Source organism: Hyperolius riggenbachi, chromosome 7 (assembly GCF_040937935.1).
Source record: "Hyperolius riggenbachi isolate aHypRig1 chromosome 7, aHypRig1.pri, whole genome shotgun sequence".
NCBI classification, from domain to species: Eukaryota; Metazoa; Chordata; class Amphibia; order Anura; family Hyperoliidae; genus Hyperolius; species Hyperolius riggenbachi.
The window spans coordinates 237,553,286-237,575,523 of NC_090652.1; the positions used below are offsets into that span (position 1 = coordinate 237,553,286).

Consider the following 22,238-nt stretch of genomic DNA (forward strand, 5'->3'; position numbering starts at 1 on the left):
GAGCATGAGACACAGTTCCAACTGTCCTGATCACCCCCTCCCAGCTGCTAGGCAACGAGAACAACATCATCAGAAATCCCATCATGCTTTGCACAGCATCAGGGGAAAAATGCCCAGGCAGTTTTCTTTGATTGGGCTGTATGAGAACAGAGGCGCCAGCCACCAATTAAAAGGAAGATCATGATTTTATTCAGTAGCATCCAAGGGCTGCTTCATTGAAATTTAGATGCTACTGGATAAAATATGTTTACTATTAATTCAGTGTACACAGTACAGACTATCACTAGGTCATGAATTTCCACCCACCATTGCTCAATATTGTACATTTTATGCAGAGACTAAACAAGACAAGTAGTTCCCTCAAAGACCGCAGCACTCATCAATAAATGGTAAATTCATCATCTTTATTCAAAAATATTATTAATATTTTTGAATAAAGATGATAAATTTACCATTTATTGATGAGTGGTGCGGTCTTTGAGGGAACTACTTGTCTTGTTTAGTCTCTGCATATATTTTTGAGTTCCTTACTGCACACTCTATACTCAGTACTGTATTATGTTATTGCGTGGTTGATGGTGCTTGCCCAGTTTTGTGGTTGATACTATATTGTACATTTTATGTCCTTTTTAAGTGCAGTAATTATTATAGCGTTGTCTACTGTCTCTTGTTCACAGTTTGTCCCCACTTTATTGCATTATGAAGCAAGTGTTGCCTGCGAAACGCGTTGCATCTTTGGGGTACCATATAATAAATGTGTTTGTTATTATTCAGACAGTCTTTCGTGTCTGCTTTCTGGAGGTAACTCCACCGCTTCCTCCAAGCAAACTTTAAAGTTTTTATCCTTTTTTTATTCTGCTGGTGCCTTTGTTCTCATACAGCTATACTGTGTCCACCCCAGGTGGAGGGGTGACCTACCCCTTTGTTTCCGTATCTACAGAGAGCGACTTCTTAACCCTGAGTGAGGACAGGCGTAATCTCCTCACCTGCATATACAGTGGTTGCCTGAGTGGTAACTCACGTTTGTGAGTATATCTTTTTTCACTGATCATTTACCCTCTGTTTTCAACATACTACACCATATTGGGCTCTCGGTTTTCCCTATTTTTATTACTTTGATGGGGCGGAGCTTAGCTTCTAAGCAGCTGAAAATTAGGCTTCGGTATGAAAAACAAAGTTTGTGAACCTGTGAAAGAAAAACCAAGCCTTTTCAGTGCTGCTAAGTAGATTTTTAGTCTGGAGGTTCACTTTAACAGAAGTGCAAAAATGAGGACATGAAAGTGCAACACGTGAGTATTTAACCACTTCAGCACCACAGGGTTTTTTGCTTAAAAACCAGAGCAATTTTCACATTTCAGCGCTCCTCCCATTCATTCACCAATAACTTTATTGCTACTCATCAGATGTAAATGATCTATATCTTGTTTTTTTTGCCACAAATTATGCTTTGTGAGGGTGATATTTGCTTTTAGTAATTATGCTATTATCTGTGCATTTTAAAGGGAAAAATGAGAAAAAAAAAGAAAAAATACACTATTTCTCCATTTCCATGCACTATAGTTTTCAAATAAACAATGTTACCACAGGTAAAACCCACACATTGTATTTGCTAATTTGTCCTGGTTATCTCAACATTTAAATAATGTTCCTAGTACAATGTATGGCGATAATATATTAGTTTCTGGTTTGTGTTTTTTGTTTTCTCATTGTACTCTATCAGTAATTAAAAGCCCTTATCTTCATGATTAACAGTAATACACTCTCATGGCATACATATTTTAAAAGCTAAGTCCCTAGGGTAACTATGTATTCTCTTTTCAATGCTGTCACTTTTGTTTTTTTTTACAAGTATTTCTTTGGGGGTACAGAGTACATGAAAACAACAGTTTTATTGCTTTTCATTCAGTTTTCCAGTAAAAAAAAAATCACATGACTTAGCCCTCAGTTGTCAAACACCACAAAATCTATTCTCTCACTTGTCACGGTTAAAATGATACCCTATATACATAATCAGATAGCTTATTGGGCATACAGCACACTGTTTACCACAAGTACGCCTATCTACTCCCCTGAGCTTCAAGTAAAGTTTTGTGGGGAGTAGATAAGCGTAGCAAGGGAGGTAAAGTGGTTAAAGTGTACCCGAGATGGGTTATTATAAAAAAAAAAAAAAAATACGTATCTGGGGCTTCCTCTAGCCTCTTCAGGCCAATCATTTCCTTGGAGTCTTCCCGGATGGCTCCAATCATGCGCTTGACGCACGATATATCACTGAAGTTGCGCTTAGCCGCACATTCATGGCCCCATTGGGCTTCTGTGGCTTGGAGCATTCTACCTCATCTCAGGTTTTTATTAAATGGATTGATCATTTGCCATCGTGTGACACGGACGACTAAAACCAATTACGGTATCATATGAACACAAACTTTTTTTTTTTATTCTCTGCTGACATGATGCTCATTGTTCGTTCCCAACAACCCCGGTCTAGCATGTGTACAGAGCTTAGCGGTTTTCGATCTACGTACTGGGACGGTTATCGAGATAAAATAAATAATGCAGGTAGATGGCAATATTTACTAGAACCCCATTTTAGGCATGTTTAAATGTAAAGCACTTTAAAGTGAACCAGAGACGAAGCACCCTCATGTATTTAATTTTACCATATATATCAGTGGGGACAGAGAAAACACCTACCCTGCTCTCTGTTTAATCCTTCACTGTTCAGCCTGCTTATCAGCCCTGATAAAATCCCCGACTGAGCATTCAGTCTGGCTTTGCTCAGGAATCATTATAGCAGAGTCTGTCTTCTCTGATGTCTTTTCAAGCCCAAGCCTGCCCCCTTCTGGCTCTGCTATAATGACTCAGGTATATGGATTCCTGAGCAAAGCCAGACTGAATGCTCAGTCTGGGATTTTATCAGGGCTGATAAGCTGGCTGAGCAGTGAAGAATGAAACAGAGAGCAGGGTAGGTGTTTTCTCTAACGTTCCCATTGATATATGGTAAAACACATGAGGGTGCTTCATCTCTGGTTCACTTTAAGCTTGAGAGATTCAGAAGAATAATTCTAACACAGATTTTTTTGTAGGTATGAATAACATGTGATGCCTATTCAATATCCAACCAAATGCATCATGGGATTCTAGAACCGTAGTGGAGAAACTGGTGACTGATCCAGCTGTGGTATTTATGAGGGATACAAGATGGGCTAAACTGAATCTATTTTGCGGTATTCCCAACAGTCCAACCTTAATTTTGTCCATGTGCTTTTTAAGAATAGAAATACTAAAAATACAACAAATTATAGTTCTAAACATATCCCCGCAGCTTCATGTAAATACAGTTTGTCATGCAAGAAGGAGGTCGATAAATGTATATTTTCCTGGACAGACAAGGCATACGCAGCAATGGAGCAGCTGGGAACAAAATTACTATTTATAGTTTGGCTTTTACGTGTACCACGTGTGTGGTCTCTAAGGTGAGATTGGCAGTGAGCTGTACATTCTGCTGAGATTGGAGGAAGGAACCCATACGGGTATCAGGAAAGCTAAACATTCCCATCAAACATTACTAAATGGAAATAGAAATTCCCATCAATTGTAAAGTACTCTTCAATATGTCCTGATGCAAGCTGCAGTGTTAAGGTTTAATGCTAGCATAGCAAAATGTATATAAGCTCAAAAATAGATTCATGGAAAAGGAAAAAGTCTAAAGCAGTCCAGCATATAGCAAAGGATCTGTATCAATAGTATTTAAAGGGCTACTCTACTTTAGTACGAAGATCTACAAAAGATAAAATCAGTACAGATGTTCAGTGAGATGCAAATTTTAATTTGTATTAATTTTATTACATTTTTATGTTTGATGCAAATGTTATTGTTTTGGAAAATGTTTGAAGCTTGGTTGACTATATACACCATGTTGTAACAGAGTGCCATTCAATGTTTTAATCTTCTATCTGCAGCTGCAACAACTTTATTAGGACATTTCCTGTAAAACATGGCAAATGTAAATGGCTTGTAGTAAGATACCCAAAGCTCTCCTTTCTCCATCTTAGGACAGGTTCATATGGTTAAAGGGGCACTATGGTGAAAAATTGTAAAATTTTAAAATGTGCAAACATATACAAAAGAGAAGTACATTTTTTCCAGAGTAAAATGAGACATAAATTACTTTTCTCCCATGTTGCTATCACTTACAGTAGGTAGCAGAAATCTGACAGAAGCGACAGGTTTTGGACTAGTCCATCTCTTTATGGGGGGATTCTCAGGGATTTATTTATTTTCAAAAGCACTTAGTGAATGGCAGTTGCTCTGTCCAACTGCCAAAAAACTGTGTAACGAGCACGGGGAGGCTGTCCAGCGTCATTGCTTAATTCCTTTTTAAGGAATATCTTAATAAAGAATAAAAGCCTTGCTGAGAATCCCCTATGACGAGATGGACTAGTCCAAAACCTGTCGCTTCTGTCAGATTTCTACTACCTACTTCCTACCATAGGAGAGAAGTAATTTATGGCCAATTTTACTCTGGAAAAAATGTACTTCTTATTTGTCTACGTTTGCACATATTTTAAATTTTAAAATTTTTCGGCATAGTGCGGTGGCTCGCTACCATACATAAAATCGTTTTGCATCGGTTCCTGTAGTACAGTTGTTGCATTTTGAGCCCCTAGGGGGGATAACGCTTCAGGCTCTCCCACCTTTAATGCTCACTCCCATTCCCCGGCTGGGGCTATCAAATTGATTGACTCACTAACTAGACTATCTAGTGCAAATTGGTCACTCCAGATACCACTCTAGCCTAAAGGTGCGTACACACATGCGACTATAGTCGTTTGTAACGATCGTTCCCTGATCTTTACCAACGACGATCGTTACAAAAAACGAATCACCGACTATTAAAGCAAACGACGAACGAGCCAAATCGCTACAAAAGAAAGTTCTGTCTCGGCGGATTTTAACCAACGACGATCGTTTGCAAAAGTAGTACATCGTTGGAAACGGTCGTTCGTACTAGGCTTGACATGCGCATTTCACAATTTCTCCGTGAAACTTCTCATTTTTATGCGCAGGCGCAATAGTTGCTTTACGTGATGTAACGTTCGTTCTAACGATCAGATCGTTACACACCTTTTAAAACTAACTTTACTTAGGTCGTTCTTTCATCAATTAAAAGTTCGTTCGTCGTTCTCAACGAACGATCGTTGTCGCATGTGTGTACGTAGCATCAGCTTGTTGTACTATCTATTCTTATGTTGTGTTGTAGGATGTTAATTTATGCTATGCTGCTGTACTACCAATTTGGAGCAATTGTACGTGCCAAACCCAATTCTGGGCATGACTCAGTCGTGCTTTGCGATTAAAGATATTTCTGACTCTGATATGGAACCACAAACAGCGCTAGAAGCACCTCGGAAAAATCAATAGACTGTGGCTTTCGCACAATCGCTAGCAACTGATTGTAAATGCATGGAGATGATTACTTCTTTTAATCTCAATGTGGGACGCGGTGGATCCCGGCATTAAATCACAAGGATGGATGCCAGCAGCCGTCCATCTAAATCAGCCCCTACTGGTTCATACGCCTGGACAAAGCAGGGGATAAAATGTATTGAATCCTATCACATTCTGGCTGCTTCACTGCAATGACACATTAATTCCACAGGTTCACATCCAAATTGATGCTGGATTTATGCATATAACATATGGATGAATCACTTCCATCTCACCAACAGCTCAGAGCAAAGCAAGGCAGCTTTCACAGAGACAAAGTCACTGTAACCTGAGACACACCATCCTTATTACAGCCTGTGTTATACTGCTGGGTAAACATTTGGACCTATATAAGTTTTTGGTATGCATTTAATAGAACTTCATTGTAAATTAGTTATGCATAAGAAGGACGGTGGAGTCTGAGTCGAGGAGTAGGAGCAATTTTGGGTACCTGGAGATGGAGTCAGTGATTTTATAAACTGAAGAGTAGAAGTCGGATGATTTTTGTACCAAATCCAAAGCCCTGGTAAGTATTAGACTAAGGAGACAGAGTCATTTTGGGTCCCTAGAGTCAGAGTCGGTGGTTTCGTAAACTGAGGAGTCAGATTTTTTTTATTTTTTACACCGACTCCTCAGCCCTGTGCACAAGTCTAGTAAAATCTATTTTTTGCAAAATAATCTGCCTGGTCACTTCCAGCCAGTTTAAACACTTCCCCTTTAGTTACACAGTCATGTAGGAGTGAGGGGCACATGCTAGATACCATTGTAAGTGGGATCTTTTCCATTAGTGTATAATTCCCACCTCAAAGTGGGAGCGGTAATTATTAATGTAATATGGATAACGAATGTAATTGAGGCTTTTATAGAAGCCTGTGTGAAAGTTAAAATAAATAAATCCGGCTAGTGCTGACTAGTTCACAGCTATACAGCTAATTCTCTGAAAAGCATAATGGAAAGTTAGCTTAGACACACCCCAATATTCATTATTAAGGACTGGGAATTTGTGCCGATTTCAGCAACTCTCATTGTGCAATATGCAAGGCCATCAGACTGGGACTAGATAACATGGTCTGATGGGCGCACTCATAGTTTGCGGTGCCACTGAGGCAAAGGGGGCAATTGCCAAAGGGCCCTGATCGCTCCAGGGGCCCTCTGCCACCAGAGCCTTCAGGTGGCTTCCCCAACTGCTTCCTGTGGCCCTGCATGTTCAGTAGCTCAGCTGCCTTGAAATATCACAGCTGTCTCGGTGACTGCTGCATCCCGATCTCAGTCCTCAGCCACACTGCCTACCTCTACTCTATGCACGGCGCATGCTACTTAACATGCGCCAGATGGAGAAGATGCAAACAATTGGGCTGAAGTCCTCTGTCGGGATGGAGCAGCCACCAGGACAGGTGAGAGATTTCAAGGCAGCTAAACTGCTGAATGGAGGCCACGGGGAACAGTTGGGGGAGGCCACCTGGCAAGTCCAGCCGGGGGCCCGGGAACTGACTTCCATGGGGGCCCTCGAGTTACTTTTGCCCTAGGGCCCCGTGTGGCTTAAACCAACCCTGGGTGCACTACTGCATGCAGTTTCATGCACAGTGCTGTACTATTCAGTCTGAACGGGGCGAGACCTGCCACAGAAAGCAACGCAATGTGAATATGTGCACAAACCCTATAACATGAAATGATTTTCAAAACTGCTGCTGTCGCTTCGGGAAGGCATAGCAGTCTTTATATTCAGGTTGCAATTGAAACAGGAAGGGGAGCATATTTCTGTAGCACTGATAAGAACTTCATTACCTGTGAAAGATTTTGTAGTGAGCTCCTGATGTCATGTAGGACCCGTCGTAGCTGCATTTCAGTAGTGGAAGGAGCACAGCTCATAGGCAGACTACACCCGGAACAGGATCTCTGAGGCGATCCACAGGAAAACCTCTGGTTAGGACAGGAATATGGAGACATGACGGAACCATAGGCAGCACCAGAGACATTGGGGACACTGTGAGTGCTCCATGCTCTTGCATGATCACACAGCGGCCTATCATGCCAGTCATACTGCAGGGAGTGCAGAGAGCAGGAAGAATGGGAGCGATGCGACGGGGCTTGCATAGTGCAGGACTGCGGTCTGGGAATATGTTCTTCAACTACATGCCCCTGGTTGCTTTTTTGCACTTCCCTAGCATCCGATACAGGGGGCTTGAAGACAGTAGACTTATGCGTAGTGTCTAATTCACCAATTTGTTCCAAGAAACCTTCTTCATCTGGATTATACTTATAGGAAAACGATGGGGGGCTGCACACAGTAGCTTTGCCAGAATTTAAGACAATATTCACTTTAGATACTACTCTCACTGGACTTAAAACCGGAGTAGGCAGAGACTGAACCCTCCTCAACGGGTATCCAGAGTTGGACAACTTGTGTCTCCGTTTCAGTAGGTCTTTCGAGGTGATCGTACTACGACCAGTCCTTGGTGCTATAGCCTCAGAAGAGCCATACACTTTCTTTTGAGCCCTTTGTAGCGCTACATTAACACGATCCAAAGAACTGGAATCAGTTCTTCTAAAACCAGCATAACCGCCATAGTCCGAGAAACTGTCCAATGTTTCGGAAATGTGGTGTGTGGTGTAAGAAACTGCTTCATATTCACTCTGTGTTTCCAGCTCACTATCAGCTGGACATTCCTGCTGTACCAGTAAATGTTTTTCACTTGTATCTTGATCAGTTTCTGCCACGGGAGTTATAGTCATACTAGACTTGTGGTCCTCGTTTTGAGTACTGCTTTGCGAGCTGAGATTTAGGAGGTGTTCCTTTATATCTTTATCGTCAAAAAATGCTTTTCTTCCTAAGTCGACAGGAGTTAGGAACTCATCATCGAGGTCCAAGTCAATAGATTCTTGTTGATCAAATCCACGTGGCGTCCTCATGTCCTCTCCAATGGACATTACTGTTGTTTCACTGTCACAGCTGTCGGCACTACTTCCCATTGTCTGCAAAGAGTCTTGAGCCTGTAAAGCCAAAGAAAACATAACTGGTAAGTTAAAGAAATTTAAAAAGGTAAAAAGCAAAAAATAAAGCAAAAAACTAAACAGGCACTAGGATCTGCAGAGTATCTACCATATTTTTTGTGAATCTAAGACTCTGTACTATAAGATGAACCTAGGTTTAGAGGGCTGAAACTGAGGAGGGAAAAAAACAACAACACAAAAACTAAACCTGGTGCGTCCATGGTCTAGGATGTGCGTCATGTAGATGTTCTTCCCCAATTATTATGTCCCCCTTCTGTCCCCATGTGTCCTTCTCTCCCCATGGCAGGGAGGAGAGAAGGGGGACACATGGGGACACAATAATTGAGGAAGAACATGTACAAGATGCTCCTAGACCATGGACGCACCAAGTATAGTTTTTGTGCTTCCCCAAAGGTTGCCCCCCCCCCCCCCCCCTTGGTTGCAGCCCTCTAAACCTAGGTTCAACTTATAGTACAGAGGAGCTGTGAGCCAGAGGAGAGGTCTCTGATTGCCACGGGCTCTGATGAATTAGGTGACCCATGCTGCTGCAGCTTTGATTTATTGAGAAGTAGGGGGAGGACACTGTGGAGCGGAGGAGACATGGGTACAATACAGGGAATCCCTGACAAGACAGCAGTTTATATTGGCACACATTAAAAGGTTGGGGACTCCCTGTATTTAGAATATAAGACGTAGTGACTTTTTCTCCCTATTTTGGGGGAGAAAAAGTGTGTCATGTTCCTAAAAAATACGGTATATCAAAGGACCCTCAAAAATTGTCAAATGTACAATTCGTAAAATACGGATAAATATACATTTCTCCCAGAGTAAAATGCATTATAAATTACGGTTTTCCTATGTCGCTGTGACTTGGACTAGTCATGCTCCTCATGGGGGAATCTCAGTTATTTTTTCTTTCTGAACAGCAGTTGCTCAGTTCAACTGCCAAAATAGAGTGCAAACGAGTAGGGAAGCTGGCCGACATCTTTGTATGGATCCTTTCCAGGGAGTGGATTTGTAAAAAATAAAGCGAATACAAATCCCACATGAGGAGATGGACTAGTCCAAAGTCTGTCAGATCTATCTTACCTACTGTAAGTGACAACATAAGAAAGGGATAATTTAACCACTTAAGGACCACGGTCTTAAATCCCCTAATGAACAGGCACATTTTTTACAATTAAGGCCACCGCAGCTTTAAGGGCTTGCTGCAGGGCCGCACAACTCAGCACACAAGTGATTCCCCCCCTCCCTTTTCTGCCCACCAACAGAGCTTTCTGTTGGCGGGCTATGATTGCTCCCAGGATGGGTTTTTTTTTTTATTTAATATTTCATTTATTTTCTAGTAAATCTGCTTTTTTTTTTACCCTACCCCCCCCCCCCTCCCTCCCCCCGCCAGCCAATCAGTGCGATCGGCTGTCATAGGCGTCAGGAGATCTTGGGGCTGCTGCCATGTCCACGCCAATTGGCATGGAGCGGTCAATAAAAAGTTAAAGTGCATTTTACTCTGTGAGAAATGTACATTTTATATGTATTTAAAATTTTACAAATTTTTTTTTTTTTGACAATAGTGGTCCTTTAAATTCAACCCACAGAAACAACACTGGCTATCATCACTATCAGAGCTGCTGCGGTGTTACTGGGCAGGATATACAGTACTTTACACTGAATAAAAAAAAAGTGTTCGTACCTAATACATTTTATCCCACATACCTTGTTTTCAGAGGGCAAATTATATTTAGCTTTGGTTTTTGATAGAGGGCTTTTTTTTACTCTTTCAGCCTTTTATAACTTCCAGGTGGTTTTCGATCAGCATGAGCTGTTTGGGTATTCCTTAGTATTGGTCCAAGCCCTATCCCATAGAGCCATATCAATCCATGCCATGCACTGATGAGGACCACAAAGTCCAAAACCAGCTGTATGTTGGGTTGATGTGGCTCTGTAAAATGTTCTGGATGTGTGCCTGGCTTTCAGGGGCATAAAGAAAGGATTTGCATAATCGGGAGTGAGGCATCATGGAAGACCACAGTTGCTCACTTAATTCTGAATTATTGCAAATACCTTCTGTTTTAAGAAGGTAAAATTACATATAATAGAACGTAATTCATTATTCAGGATAACCAGTTTTACCCATTACCCTGTCTAATATTACTGTATATTGGTTTGTAGCCCTGCTCCCCCAGCGATGTTTAGCCTAGGCTATGATGTCACACAGCCTTCTTCCCCAGAGCACTCTGGGAGCCCAGGTTTTGCTCCTGCTTACTTCACAACCAACAAGCATTTCACAGTGATTCATCTGCCCATCAGTAAAGCGAACGCCATTTGTGATAAATGTAACCAGTTCCCTGCAACTACTATGCATATATACACCCCTGAAAACTTCACTTAAACGCCAGGTGTGTACATATGCACAGCAGTTTACTTAGCTCGTTGCTTGCAGGCATGATTAAAGTGCCTGTAACTAATGAAATCTGACATCAGCAAGATGCTGGTGTTCATTCTCAAAGTGAAAGTAAAAAACACATACACCCTTCCCGTGTACTATTCACAGTAAAAAAAATAAAAAAAAATAAAAATAAAAATTAAAGTGTGGTCAAAAAGTAAAAATACACTCATATACATTATAATATGAATACAAAATATTGTGTATTAGTAATTAAATTTAGGGACCCTTAATATGCATGTCATGAGGGTATATTACTGTTATTTTTGCAAATAATTTATTTTGCTTCTAATTATTGATATAGTATAAAGAAACACAAAATGAACAGAAAATACCCCTTTATTTCCAAATACATAATTGTCACCATACAGTGTACTAGGGACTTAATCTAAAGGTTGTAAATACCAGGACACATGGGCAAATAAAATGTGTGGGTTTTATCTAGGATAGCACATTTTGTTTTAAACCTATAATGGCTGAAAACTGAGAAATGATGATTTTTTTTTTTTATTATTTTTCCCCTTATAAAATAAAATAATTCTTAGCAAAAAGTACCACTCAAAGAAAGCCTAGTTTATCCCACACAAAAACAATATAGAGATCATTTTGGTGTGATAACTAGCGATAAAGGTATTGGCGAATAAATGGGAGGAGCGGGTTTATAGCTGTCTGTGGGAGAGATTTCCCCACACCCAGGCAGTTCAGAACGTAAAAGGAAGTTATTATCCCATTACATACCATCCTCAACTAAAAACAAACATTTGGTAGCAGTGTTAGTTTGAAAGGAGAGATGGAAGAGTTTGACTGACTTAGATCATAGGGTCAGGAGGTGAGGAAAAATTCCTGAGGAAAATCACATTTAATGAAAGGACACCCGACGTGAAAATTAACCGATGTGATAAACAATTGCCTCTATCCTCTTTCTTCTAGAAATGACCTTTTTAGATATCCCACAGATTTATTTTATATTTAAATCTACTTTTTAAGTTCTTACTGTTACCATTTACTTGTTTCTGATCAGCGACACATTCACTGAAGTATGCCAGAGCTCAAATTATGAACTATTGACCCCCTTTATCTCTTTTCTGCTCTCAGAAGGCATTTTCTGCTAGGAAAGTATTTTATGGCTGTATTCCCTTATCAGTGAGGGTTATGCTGTAAGGCCCATACACACGTTGGTTTTCTACGAACGACGGGTCGTTTGAACGCCCCGTCCGCCCTCTAAATCGTGCGTGTGTATAGACTGTCGTTCGCTTGATAAGGGTGAGTTTGAGCGATCCGCCAGGCGGATCGCTCAAGCTCACCCTCATCAAGCGAACGACAGTCTGTACACACGCTCGATTTAGCGGGCGAACGACGGGACGTTCAAACGACCCGTCGTTCGCGGAAATCCGACGTGTGTATGGGCCTTTAGTTTGACCCAGTCCTGACTCTGAAAGAAACTGTCACTTGCATACCTGATTTTTAAATCTTTTAGGCAGAGAAAGAAAAAAAAGCATCACAGCATAGTCATTGGTGTGCTTGGCACTATACATACACCTGTCTATCTCATGTCACGTGTCACCTCAGGGTATACTATAAAATAACTTTTGCATGTTTACAACATATGTTGTAAACCTGCACAACATTTGTGCATGTTTACAACAGGTACATGGATCCTCTTGGATCCATGTACCTGTGCTGCAAGGAGTAGACGACGTTACAGTGCTGTGAAAGATACCGAAACAAGTTCTTACCGGAAGGTTATTTGTTAAGTCACCCGATGTGTCTTCAGCAAATCCACTGCTATCAGAATGCTGGCTTGCAGTTCTCAGCAGATTATCTGTAAAGATAGAAAGGACATTGGCACAGGCCTCTGTTCACAGAGAAGAATTCTCAATGCCGTAATCTCTACAAAGAATTGCATATTGTCACAAAAACAAAACGTCTTACTCAAGCTGATAACACAATTCTACATTATGCTCTTAGAAAGAATATTAATCCAGAACGTGGACATTTTATGATCCTAAAAATATAAAGTCTCAAAAAATCACTTTATATTTATACAGGGCTGCCAATTCCATTGAAGGCTGTCACAAAAAGTAAAGCCTATCAGATCATTGACAGTCTGTCAAAGCGGCTCCCAATCTTATGTCCACATCACACACCAAATTACCAATCTAGGTGTATAAGCAGTTGGAGGAAACTGAAGCACATTTATATAAAGAAAAGCAACAAAGAATAATTAACAAATTATAAAATGGCTTTTGATGATTTTAGGCCTGATTCACAAAGCGGTGATAACCAAGTTATCACACCTAAAAGACTTTAGGCGTGATAACCTTTGTGCCGCTGAGTTAGCACCGCTTTGTGCTGGTGATCGCGCGCAAAGTTTTGCGCGTGCAATTCCGCGTGCAGCACCCATAGGGCTAAATGGGCGCACCGCACGCATTGCGCTGTGCGTATGCGCGCGCAAAGTTTGGCTCACGTGAATTTCACGCAAGTTTCTTCTTATCACGCCTAAACGGAGTTTAGTGATAAAGGGCATTTCACTGGCGTGCAAACAGTTTGCACCGCTTTGTGAATCAGGCTCTATCTATCTATCTATCTATCTACAGTATCTATCTATCTACAGTATCTATCTATCTACAGTATCTATCTATCTACAGTATCTATCTACAGTATCTATCTACCTATCTACAGTATCTATCTACAGTATCTATCTACAGTATCTATCTACAGTATCTATCTACAGTATCTATCTACAGTATCTATCTATCTATCTATCTATCTATCTTAACTGACAAATGGGCCCTGATTTAATTAACTTCTCCAAAGTTTTCTCCTAGGTGAGATTTTCAAACGTTGGCCCATATGCAATTCACTTTTTCACCTGAGTTTTCTCCTAGATGATAATTTTAAACCTGTCAATAAAATGCTTTTTAAGCCACCAAGAACATACTCAAAATAATTTTGATAGTACTTTTTCACCTACTTTTTGGTAATTTTTTTGTTGAAAAGTGCTGGAAAGTTATTTTAAATCGAAGATGAAAAATTATCTCCTAGGAGAAAAGTAAATTGCATACCTTGTAACCTAAAAGGCATTTTATTGATAAACGATGAGAATAATTTTGACAGTTCTTTTTTTACCTGCTTTGTAGTAATTTTCAACATGCTGAAAAGTATACCCTATAAAGAATTATCTTCTAGGAGAAAACTTAAAGAGAACAGGAGGCGGGGTTCTCACAACGACATTTACATACAGAGGCTGGGTCTGCCTATAGAGCCCAGCCTCTGTTGCTAAGCAGATCTCCCCGAAATCCCCCCTACGCTTGGCAATACCCCATAAATGACAGCCGCGCTGCCGACAAGCAGTGTGTCAGCAGCAGCTGTGTTTACCTTTAGAACAACAGTCTCCGCTCTCCCCTGCCTCCTGCATTGCTCCGGTCCCGCCCGCGTCCCTTCCCTCCCCGCTGATTGGAGGGAAGGGACGCGGGCGGGGACTGAGCTCTGCAGGAGGAGGTGGGGGGGAGCGCCGAGACTGATGTTAGAAAGGTAAACATAGCTGCACAGCGCGGCTGTAATTTATGGGGTCTGGCTGAGCACAGGGGGTATTTAGGGGGGGATCTGATTAGCAACAGAGGCTGGGCTCTATAGGCAGAGCCAGCCTCTGTATGGGGATTTCGTTGTGAGAACCCCGCCTTGGGTTGTCTTTAATGTGAACCGAAGGTGAAAAAAATGTGCCCATTTACTTATCTGGCGCTTCTTCCAGCCTACTGGAGTCCTCCTGCTCCCTTGCCGTGACTCCGCACTCAGCCGTTCCCCTGCTGCCCCCCCTCTGAAATGTGACCAACTGACACATTGGCCGGCCACTGTGCATGTGCGGCGCTAGCAGCGTGCATCCTCTATTGCGCTCCCACACCGGGAGCATTCTGTGCATGCGCGGTAGCCATTTTTGCTTACTGTGCAAGCGCAGGGCGCTCCCAGCTACAGGAGCACATTGGAGGAGGTGCGCGGCAAGGGGCCACGCATCCAGCGCTGGAGGGAGACACCGGAGGAATGGCGGTGTGCAGGATGACGGGGAGGGACCAGGAACACTTCAGGGGGCTAGAAAAGGCCCCAGGTAAGTAAATGGGCAATTTTTTTTTTAACTTTAGACAAAAGACAAGACAAATAACATTTATATAGCGCTTTTCTCCTGGCGGACTCAAAGCGCCAGAGCTGCAGCCACTAGGACGCCCTCTATAGGCAGTAGCAGTGTTAGGGAGACTCGCCTAAGGTCTCCTACTGAATAGGTGCTGGCTTACTGAACAGGCAGAGCCGAGATTCGAACCCAGGTCTCCTGCGTCAGAGGCAGAGCCCTTAACCATTACACCATCCAGCCACTGTCACTTTAGATTTCCTAAAAGAGAAAAAGTGGATGAACAAGGGCCCAGGTGGCTTCTGTGTGCAGCTACAGGAAATGACAGACTTTTTACTCTTCCAGTAACCATTCCCAACTAATGGATGGTACAAAGTGTGTGATGCTTTCCATACAACTCAAGTGAATGATCAGCACACCAAGAAAAAAAAAAAAAAGTTTTGTTTCATTCTTATTGAGTGGTAGAACAGCTTGACACGTGAGAGTTCATTTGTTGCCAGGGCACCGGAGGAAACTCTGTGCTTTTTCTACTGTTGGCGACCATGTCTGTAGATCGACAATAAATGCTGAGATAAACCCTAATTGTCCGAGCCCATAGTGATATTTTGCTTTGACTTGTGTAATTAAAATGAACCTGTAGTAAGCAGAATATGGAAGCAGCAATATTTATTTCCTTTTAAATAATAACAGTTGCCTGGCTGTCCTGCTGATCATCTGCCTCTAATATTTTTAACTATAGACCTGGAACAAGCATGCAGATCAAGATTTTCCACATGTTTGTTTCAGGTGTGATTAAGACACTATTAAAGCCAAAGATCACCAAGACTCCCAGCCAACCGGTAAAAAAAGGAAATAAATATGTCAGCCTTCATGTACCTCTCGCTTCAGGTTCCCTTTAAAATGTACCAGAGCTCACTGCAATAAAAAGATTTATACATACCTGGGGCTTCCTCCAGCCCCATCCCTTTAGATCACTCCCACACCACTGTCCGCTGCTTCCCGCAGCTCTGAGTGGGTCCCGCCACTGCCGTCAGTCGGAGCCAGGCTACGCAGGAGAAGGATGGGGCTGGAGGAAGCCCCAGGTATGTATAAATCTTTATAATGAGCTTCATACAACATTTATTCCCTGTGCGAATAGTGACCCATGCAGTGGTGTGGGTTAAGGAGCTTTGGGCCCTAGTGCACGTTTTACATCCCCCCCCCCCCCCCCCGCATTCCTGCCAAAGACATCCACAATATGTTAACAATTGCTGGTAAGGCTGTTGCCTTTGATGTAGGATTTGAGCCTTACGAGGGTCTGAATCTTGCTCAAGCCGGTATTAAAAACCGGAATCCTTGGAGACGGCTTCCTAATGATCCTGGGCAGCATGGTGGCGTAGTGTTTAGCACTTTCTCCTTGCAGTGCTGGGTCCCCAGTTAGAATCTCAGCCAGGGCACTATCTGCATGGAGTTTGTATATTCTCCATGTGCCTGTGTGGGTTTCCTCCTTGCACTCTGGTTTCCTCCCACACCCCAAAAACATACAGGTAAGTCAATTGGCTTCCTCCCTAAATTGGCCCTAGACTACAATACATACACTACTCGATACACACATTGACATATGACTATGGTAGGGATTAGATTGTGAGCTTCTCTGAGGGACAGTTAGTGAAAAGACAATATATACTCTGTAAATCGCTGCGGAAGATGTTAGTGCTATTTAAATACTAAATAATAACCTGGTCACCCGTGGAGGGTCCCCTAAGTGGCAGCAGCCCTGAAGCTCTTTGAGTCCACCAGGAAAAAAGCGTGATATAAATGTTTTATGTGTCTTGTCTAATTAAAGCTTATATAGAAGTGATCATTACCAGTAGAACACCATTGACGAGATAATACTGTGGTTGAAGGAGGGCCCCTAGTGAACCCCACTGGTTCAAGGACTACTGTTGCAACCATTGCATCCCCCATTTCTACACCACTGGACCCATGGACTGTTTACACTCATGCACACCTCAACTTTAAAGAGGATCTGTAACGGGGGTACTCACCTCGGGTGGGGGAAGCCTCCGGATCCTAATGAGGCTTCCCACGCCATCCTCTGTCCCACGGGGGTCTTGCTGCAGCCCTCCGTGAATGATGACGTCAATATTTACCTTCCCGGCTTCTGCGCAGGCGCTCTGACGGCTGTCGGCTCCGAAGTAGGCGGAAATACCCGATCGCCGTCGGGTCCGCTCTACTGCGCAGGCGCAAGTTTCCGGCGCCTGCGCAGTAGAGCAGACCCGACTGAGATCGGGTATTTCCGTGTAGTTCGGAGCCGAAAGCAGCCACAGCGCCCCCGCTGGAGCCAGCAAAGGTAAATATTGAACTGACAGTCAGGTCTGTCGCCGGCTGTTCGGAGGGCTGCAGCGAGACCCCCGTGGGGCAGAGGACGGCGTGGGAAGCCTCATTAGGATCCGGAGGCTTCCCCCACCCGAGGTGAGTACCCCTCAGGGGATCTTTTTGATGTTACAGAGTCTCTTTAAGAAAATAATTGTGCAGGCATGCAGCTGTGATAACAAAAAACAAACAAACACTTACCTTTGCTTTTCTTGTCCGAAGCCAACTGGCTTGTGGGTGGTACTTGGGGAGGTTCCTCCTCAGTGCTCTGCAACTAAAGACAATAGTCAGAATGATATAACCAGCGCACACAGCAATACGTATATTTCAGCATATTGTTACTATATTAAGCAGAATGTGGCTGCCGAGATAAAAGAATCAGCAGTGTGCAAAAAGAGCCTCTTCCTAGCGAGAAATGAGTCTAGCAAAACCTCAAACTTTGAACTACCCACATAGTGGAGCGGAAAAAAAAAATATTCAACTCTGCATAAGATCTATTATGATGTTCAAAAGTAAATAAATACAGTTGAACAATAGCTTCCAAAAGCACAAAGGAAGTGACTGGTGACATGTTTTATACAAAGAAGTACCGCTGTAAAAAGCAGTTACTGAAAATATGAATCACACAGCAGCTTCCTGTACAGCAAACAGCGGTCGCACAATAGCTTGGCAGCTGCGGCGGGTCCAGAGGTAAACAGAGACACAAGCAGTAATAGCGCTGTATGTTGCTGAAATAATGGACAGCAAGTAGACAAAATATTCTGATCTACGGCCAGCAGAGCACCTGTCTGAAAACCACACACTGCTAGGATTTTTTTTTTTTTTAAACTATTTTATGTCAATGCAAAGTAATTAATAGCTGGTTGGTCATGTGTGGTTTTTAAGATAAGAGCTGACCAATCCTTCCCCATCTTGTGTGTAAAGTCAGCCATGGGAACGTGTTCTGTACTCCAATAACTAGTGTTTGAGTATATAGAAATGTAAACAGAAGGACATTCAAACATGACATAAAAATCACAAGTGAAGCAGAGAAGGAAATAAACTTGGTTAACCTTAAGCACTCTCTGACTTGTACAAAGGCACGCAGCAATTAATATTACCTATAGGACGGAACCTTTCAAGTTAAAAAAAATCCATACAGGCTAAAAGATCACGCCACCTAGGTTCCCATTTGCAGGGCTGAGGCCTTACACTTGCTCGACAGCCCAATTCCTAAATAGAAAGTCCCACCTTTTCCTATAGACACATCTACAGTAATAGAGCGATACTGAGAAATGTAGTCTAGCAACTGTTCATCCTACTTTGCTTGTCTTTTGGTTACACTTGACTGACCCGCTAAATCCAAAAAGAACAGGAAACAAGCTGTACTGCAATACCAAGTACAACTGGCCCATGAAACAGCACTGCATATCACTGTGCTTTTACACGCTGTAATTCACTTGTCATTCTGATTGCTGATACACACTGCAGGGGGGTGAGGGGTGGAAAGGGGGGGGGTCTTGGGGAGCCGAGGGTGGCTCATGATGAAATCTATTGGAAATCTGCTTGTGTGTGGCAGAAGTAGATCCTTCTCAGGCCCAGTGCACACCAAAACCGCTAGCAGATCGTCAAAACGCTAGCGTTTTTGGGAGCAGAAAGCAGATATTTGGCCGGGTGCACACCAAGCGGATTTTGTATGCGATCCACCAGCCGCATCAGCCAGTGAAAACGCTTGGCTATTGTATTTCAATGTGTGGTGCACACCGGCGGTTTGAGGTTTTTAAGCAAACCGCAAACGCGCAGCAGGAGGCGCGTTTGCGGCTTGGCAAAAACCTCAAACCGCCGGTGTGCACCATCCCATTGCAATACATTAGCCAAGCATTTTTCCAGGCGGATGCGGCCGGCGTATCGCTCCAAAAACCGCTCGGTGTGCACTGGGCCTCAGAGAGTGATCTACCTAATGAATGAATCTTCTGCCCCATCTGCCAATGTATGGCCTTCTTTAGACATCAACACAGTCGTTCAAATGACTATCTGTAATCAATCGTTTTATTTGTTGAACCCCATAATCATGGTTATACACAAGACTTTATAAAAAAAAAAAAAAAAAAACAGCAGCTCCACTCTAATTCCTGCACTTTATTGTTGTGGAGGAGGATGCAGCACCCTCCCATATATTCTTCTATATACCAGGGTGAGTATTTCATAAGGTGATTGCATTTCAATATACCCCATCATGTGCAAGATTTGATCGATATTACCACTTGTCCACTGTTTATTATCTTCCTGTTTTAGTGTTTTTATTATGGATTTGATAAAATAAAGAGATTATACTTTATCCAGTTTGGTGCGGTTCTATAGCCTGTTTTGAGGTGGTTTCATTGGGTTTGAGGTCTTCTGCACCTGCTGGTGTTACCGAATTTTTCAGACTATAAGATGCACCTAGGTTTAGAGCACAAAAACCGGGGGGGAAAAATATATATACTAAACCTGGACCATCCATGGCGAAGGGGCATCTTGTGGATTATGCCCTCTTATACCTCGTGTCCTCTTCTGTATCCCTTGTGTCCTCCTGTGTCCCCCATGTGTCCTCTAAGCCCTTTTGTGTCCCCGTGTCCTTCTCTGCATGGGCACAGTACAGGGAGTCCCTGACATTGCGAAGGGTGGGAGGTTGGTATTAGCAGGCGTTCACAAGTCAGGAACTCCCTGCATTTGGACTATAAGACACAGTGACTTTTTCTCCACTTTTGCGGGAGAAAAAGTGAGTCTTATAGTCCAAAAATACAGTATTTATCATTTTCAGGGTATTTATTATCATTAGATAGTGCTTATCCATTTCAATTGTTTCCTGCAGATGCAAGCATGATCCCTCCCTTACTGATGACGATGAAACAAAGGCACCAATCAGGGTAAAATAATATTAAAATAAAAATAGGGGAAGTAGTACTCACCTCCCCATAGAAGTTTGAACAAGAGATTAGCATGAAAAATCTTTAATTGTGTACTTCAAAATATGCTTTGCAACATGTTTCGTGGGACTCACCTGCTTCATCAGCAGTGTTGGCAATTAATTCCTTTAAATACTGACACATCTAAGTTATACAGGTTCTGGAGCTACTTAAACATAATCAGTGCCTTAACTGCATCTACCTAGCCACAAAACATGTATAATTCATATGGGTCAGTAATTAAAAGGTATGAGTTGGCAACACTGTTCATCAGGCAATAAAAACAGGAGCAGTTATTTTAAGATCTAAGCATGTGTGGCGCCTTATGGAGGCTAATCTCGTGTTGAATCTTCTATGGGGAGGTGAGTACTACTTCCCCTATTTTTATTTATTTTAATATTGTTTTACCCTGATTGACACCTCTTTTTCGTCGTCATAACATTAAGTCCACCTACGGTGGAGGGGTCCATCCCCATTTTCCCTATCTACAACAGAGAGCGACAGCTTAACATCCCCATAGGGGATGGGTCTAAGTTCCCCCGCTGTCTAAAAGTGGTTGCCTGTTGGTAACCCACACTTGTGAGTATACCCTACATTACAACTTTATTCCTAACTGGTTAAAAATACTACACCATAGTAGGCTCTTGATTTTTTTCTTTATATTTTACCTCCCTTAGGCCTGGAACCCACTGAAAACCGCAAACGCAAAACGCAACCGCTAGCGTTCTGTCTGAGCGGTTTGCAAGCGGATTCATGCGCGTTTTTGGTCGTGTTTTGCAACATTGTATTTTTTTCCCCAGCGGGTGCCTAGCGTTTTGCGTTTTGCGTTTTTATCCTGATTGGTCCTGTGAATTATTTTTCATTTTGTTACAGTGTGCTGAACTGCAAAACGCTAGCAAAACCGCTCAGTTTAGGTTTTGCTGAGCCTTTCTGCTAGCGTTTCAATACTTTACATTGAAGCGCTAACGCTCCCAAAATGCTGCAGGTCCTGCGTTTGCGTTTCTGGGAAACGCAAACGCTCCTGTGGAAGTTGCCCCATCCATTAACATCAGCTGAGCGTTTTGGCAAAACGCTAGCGTATCGCAGCGCTGCCAAAATGCTCAAAAAAAACGCTCTTGTGGGCTCCAGCCCTTACTGATATTCCAATAGATCGGCCTTGCAATGCAGTTTTCTGAAGGGGATTCAGCAATTATCATCCATTGTTGGCTTAACCCCAATAGTCTAACCCAATCAAACAACATTCTTTTTAGTATAGATCAACAATAGTTGTCTCAAATGGATTCCAGACTTCATTCATGGACTTGTCACTGAACCCTGTAACTACCGCACAGAAAAGGAATACACAATGTACTGGTTACACTGTAGATACAGCACGTGGCCACAAGGTAGCAGCATTCACCAGAGGATATAGACTTTATCTCGGCTTTCTGCAGCAGTTTTCCTGCAATAAGCATTTCCTCTACAACCAGCAGATGGGAAAATTCCACAACTATAAACAAGTTTTAAATAGCATTACATCCAGCATTAACAGAAAGTGCGGGCCGGTGTTGTGTATACTCCTTGTAGCCCTAAACCATTTGTTTTCATTCCTGCATACTTCATGCATCACAACAAGCCCAAACTTTGTACACTTAGGAATATCAGTATCCAGGCAAAATGTTTTATACTCCCCGGACTTAATGCGGTTCAACTCTCTTGGTAGTTTTTGACATGCTGTACAAGCAAATTGTGTGCTATCTGTCACCACAGTGCTTTTTTATGCACATCATATAACTTCAAGTAAATGGTGTTTAAGAAATGTTTTCACAGTACTGTATTAAACAAAAAGTAGGTACTAGGTGTACCTTTTCAAATATCCTACGTGCTGGGGCCCAGTTGTAGGCTTTTGGCAGTGTTTTTGGATCACCGGCAATGC

At 42.4% G+C, this 22,238-nt stretch overlaps 1 protein-coding gene across 2 annotated transcripts in view; it reads right to left on the reverse strand.

The window, feature by feature from the left end:
• The window catches only part of ITPRID2 (ITPR interacting domain containing 2), a 146,029-nt gene that overhangs the window by 25,490 nt on the left and 98,301 nt on the right, over positions 1 to 22,238 (reverse strand). For both annotated transcript variants that reach the window (XM_068245416.1, XM_068245417.1), the window contains exons 9-11: positions 17,598 to 17,670; positions 12,658 to 12,743; positions 7,273 to 8,478 (exon numbers count right to left, since the gene is read on the reverse strand). In XM_068245416.1, coding sequence (XP_068101517.1) covers positions 7,273 to 8,478; positions 12,658 to 12,743; positions 17,598 to 17,670 — 1,365 coding nt within the window. The remainder of the gene's footprint in view (positions 1 to 7,272; positions 8,479 to 12,657; positions 12,744 to 17,597; positions 17,671 to 22,238) is intronic.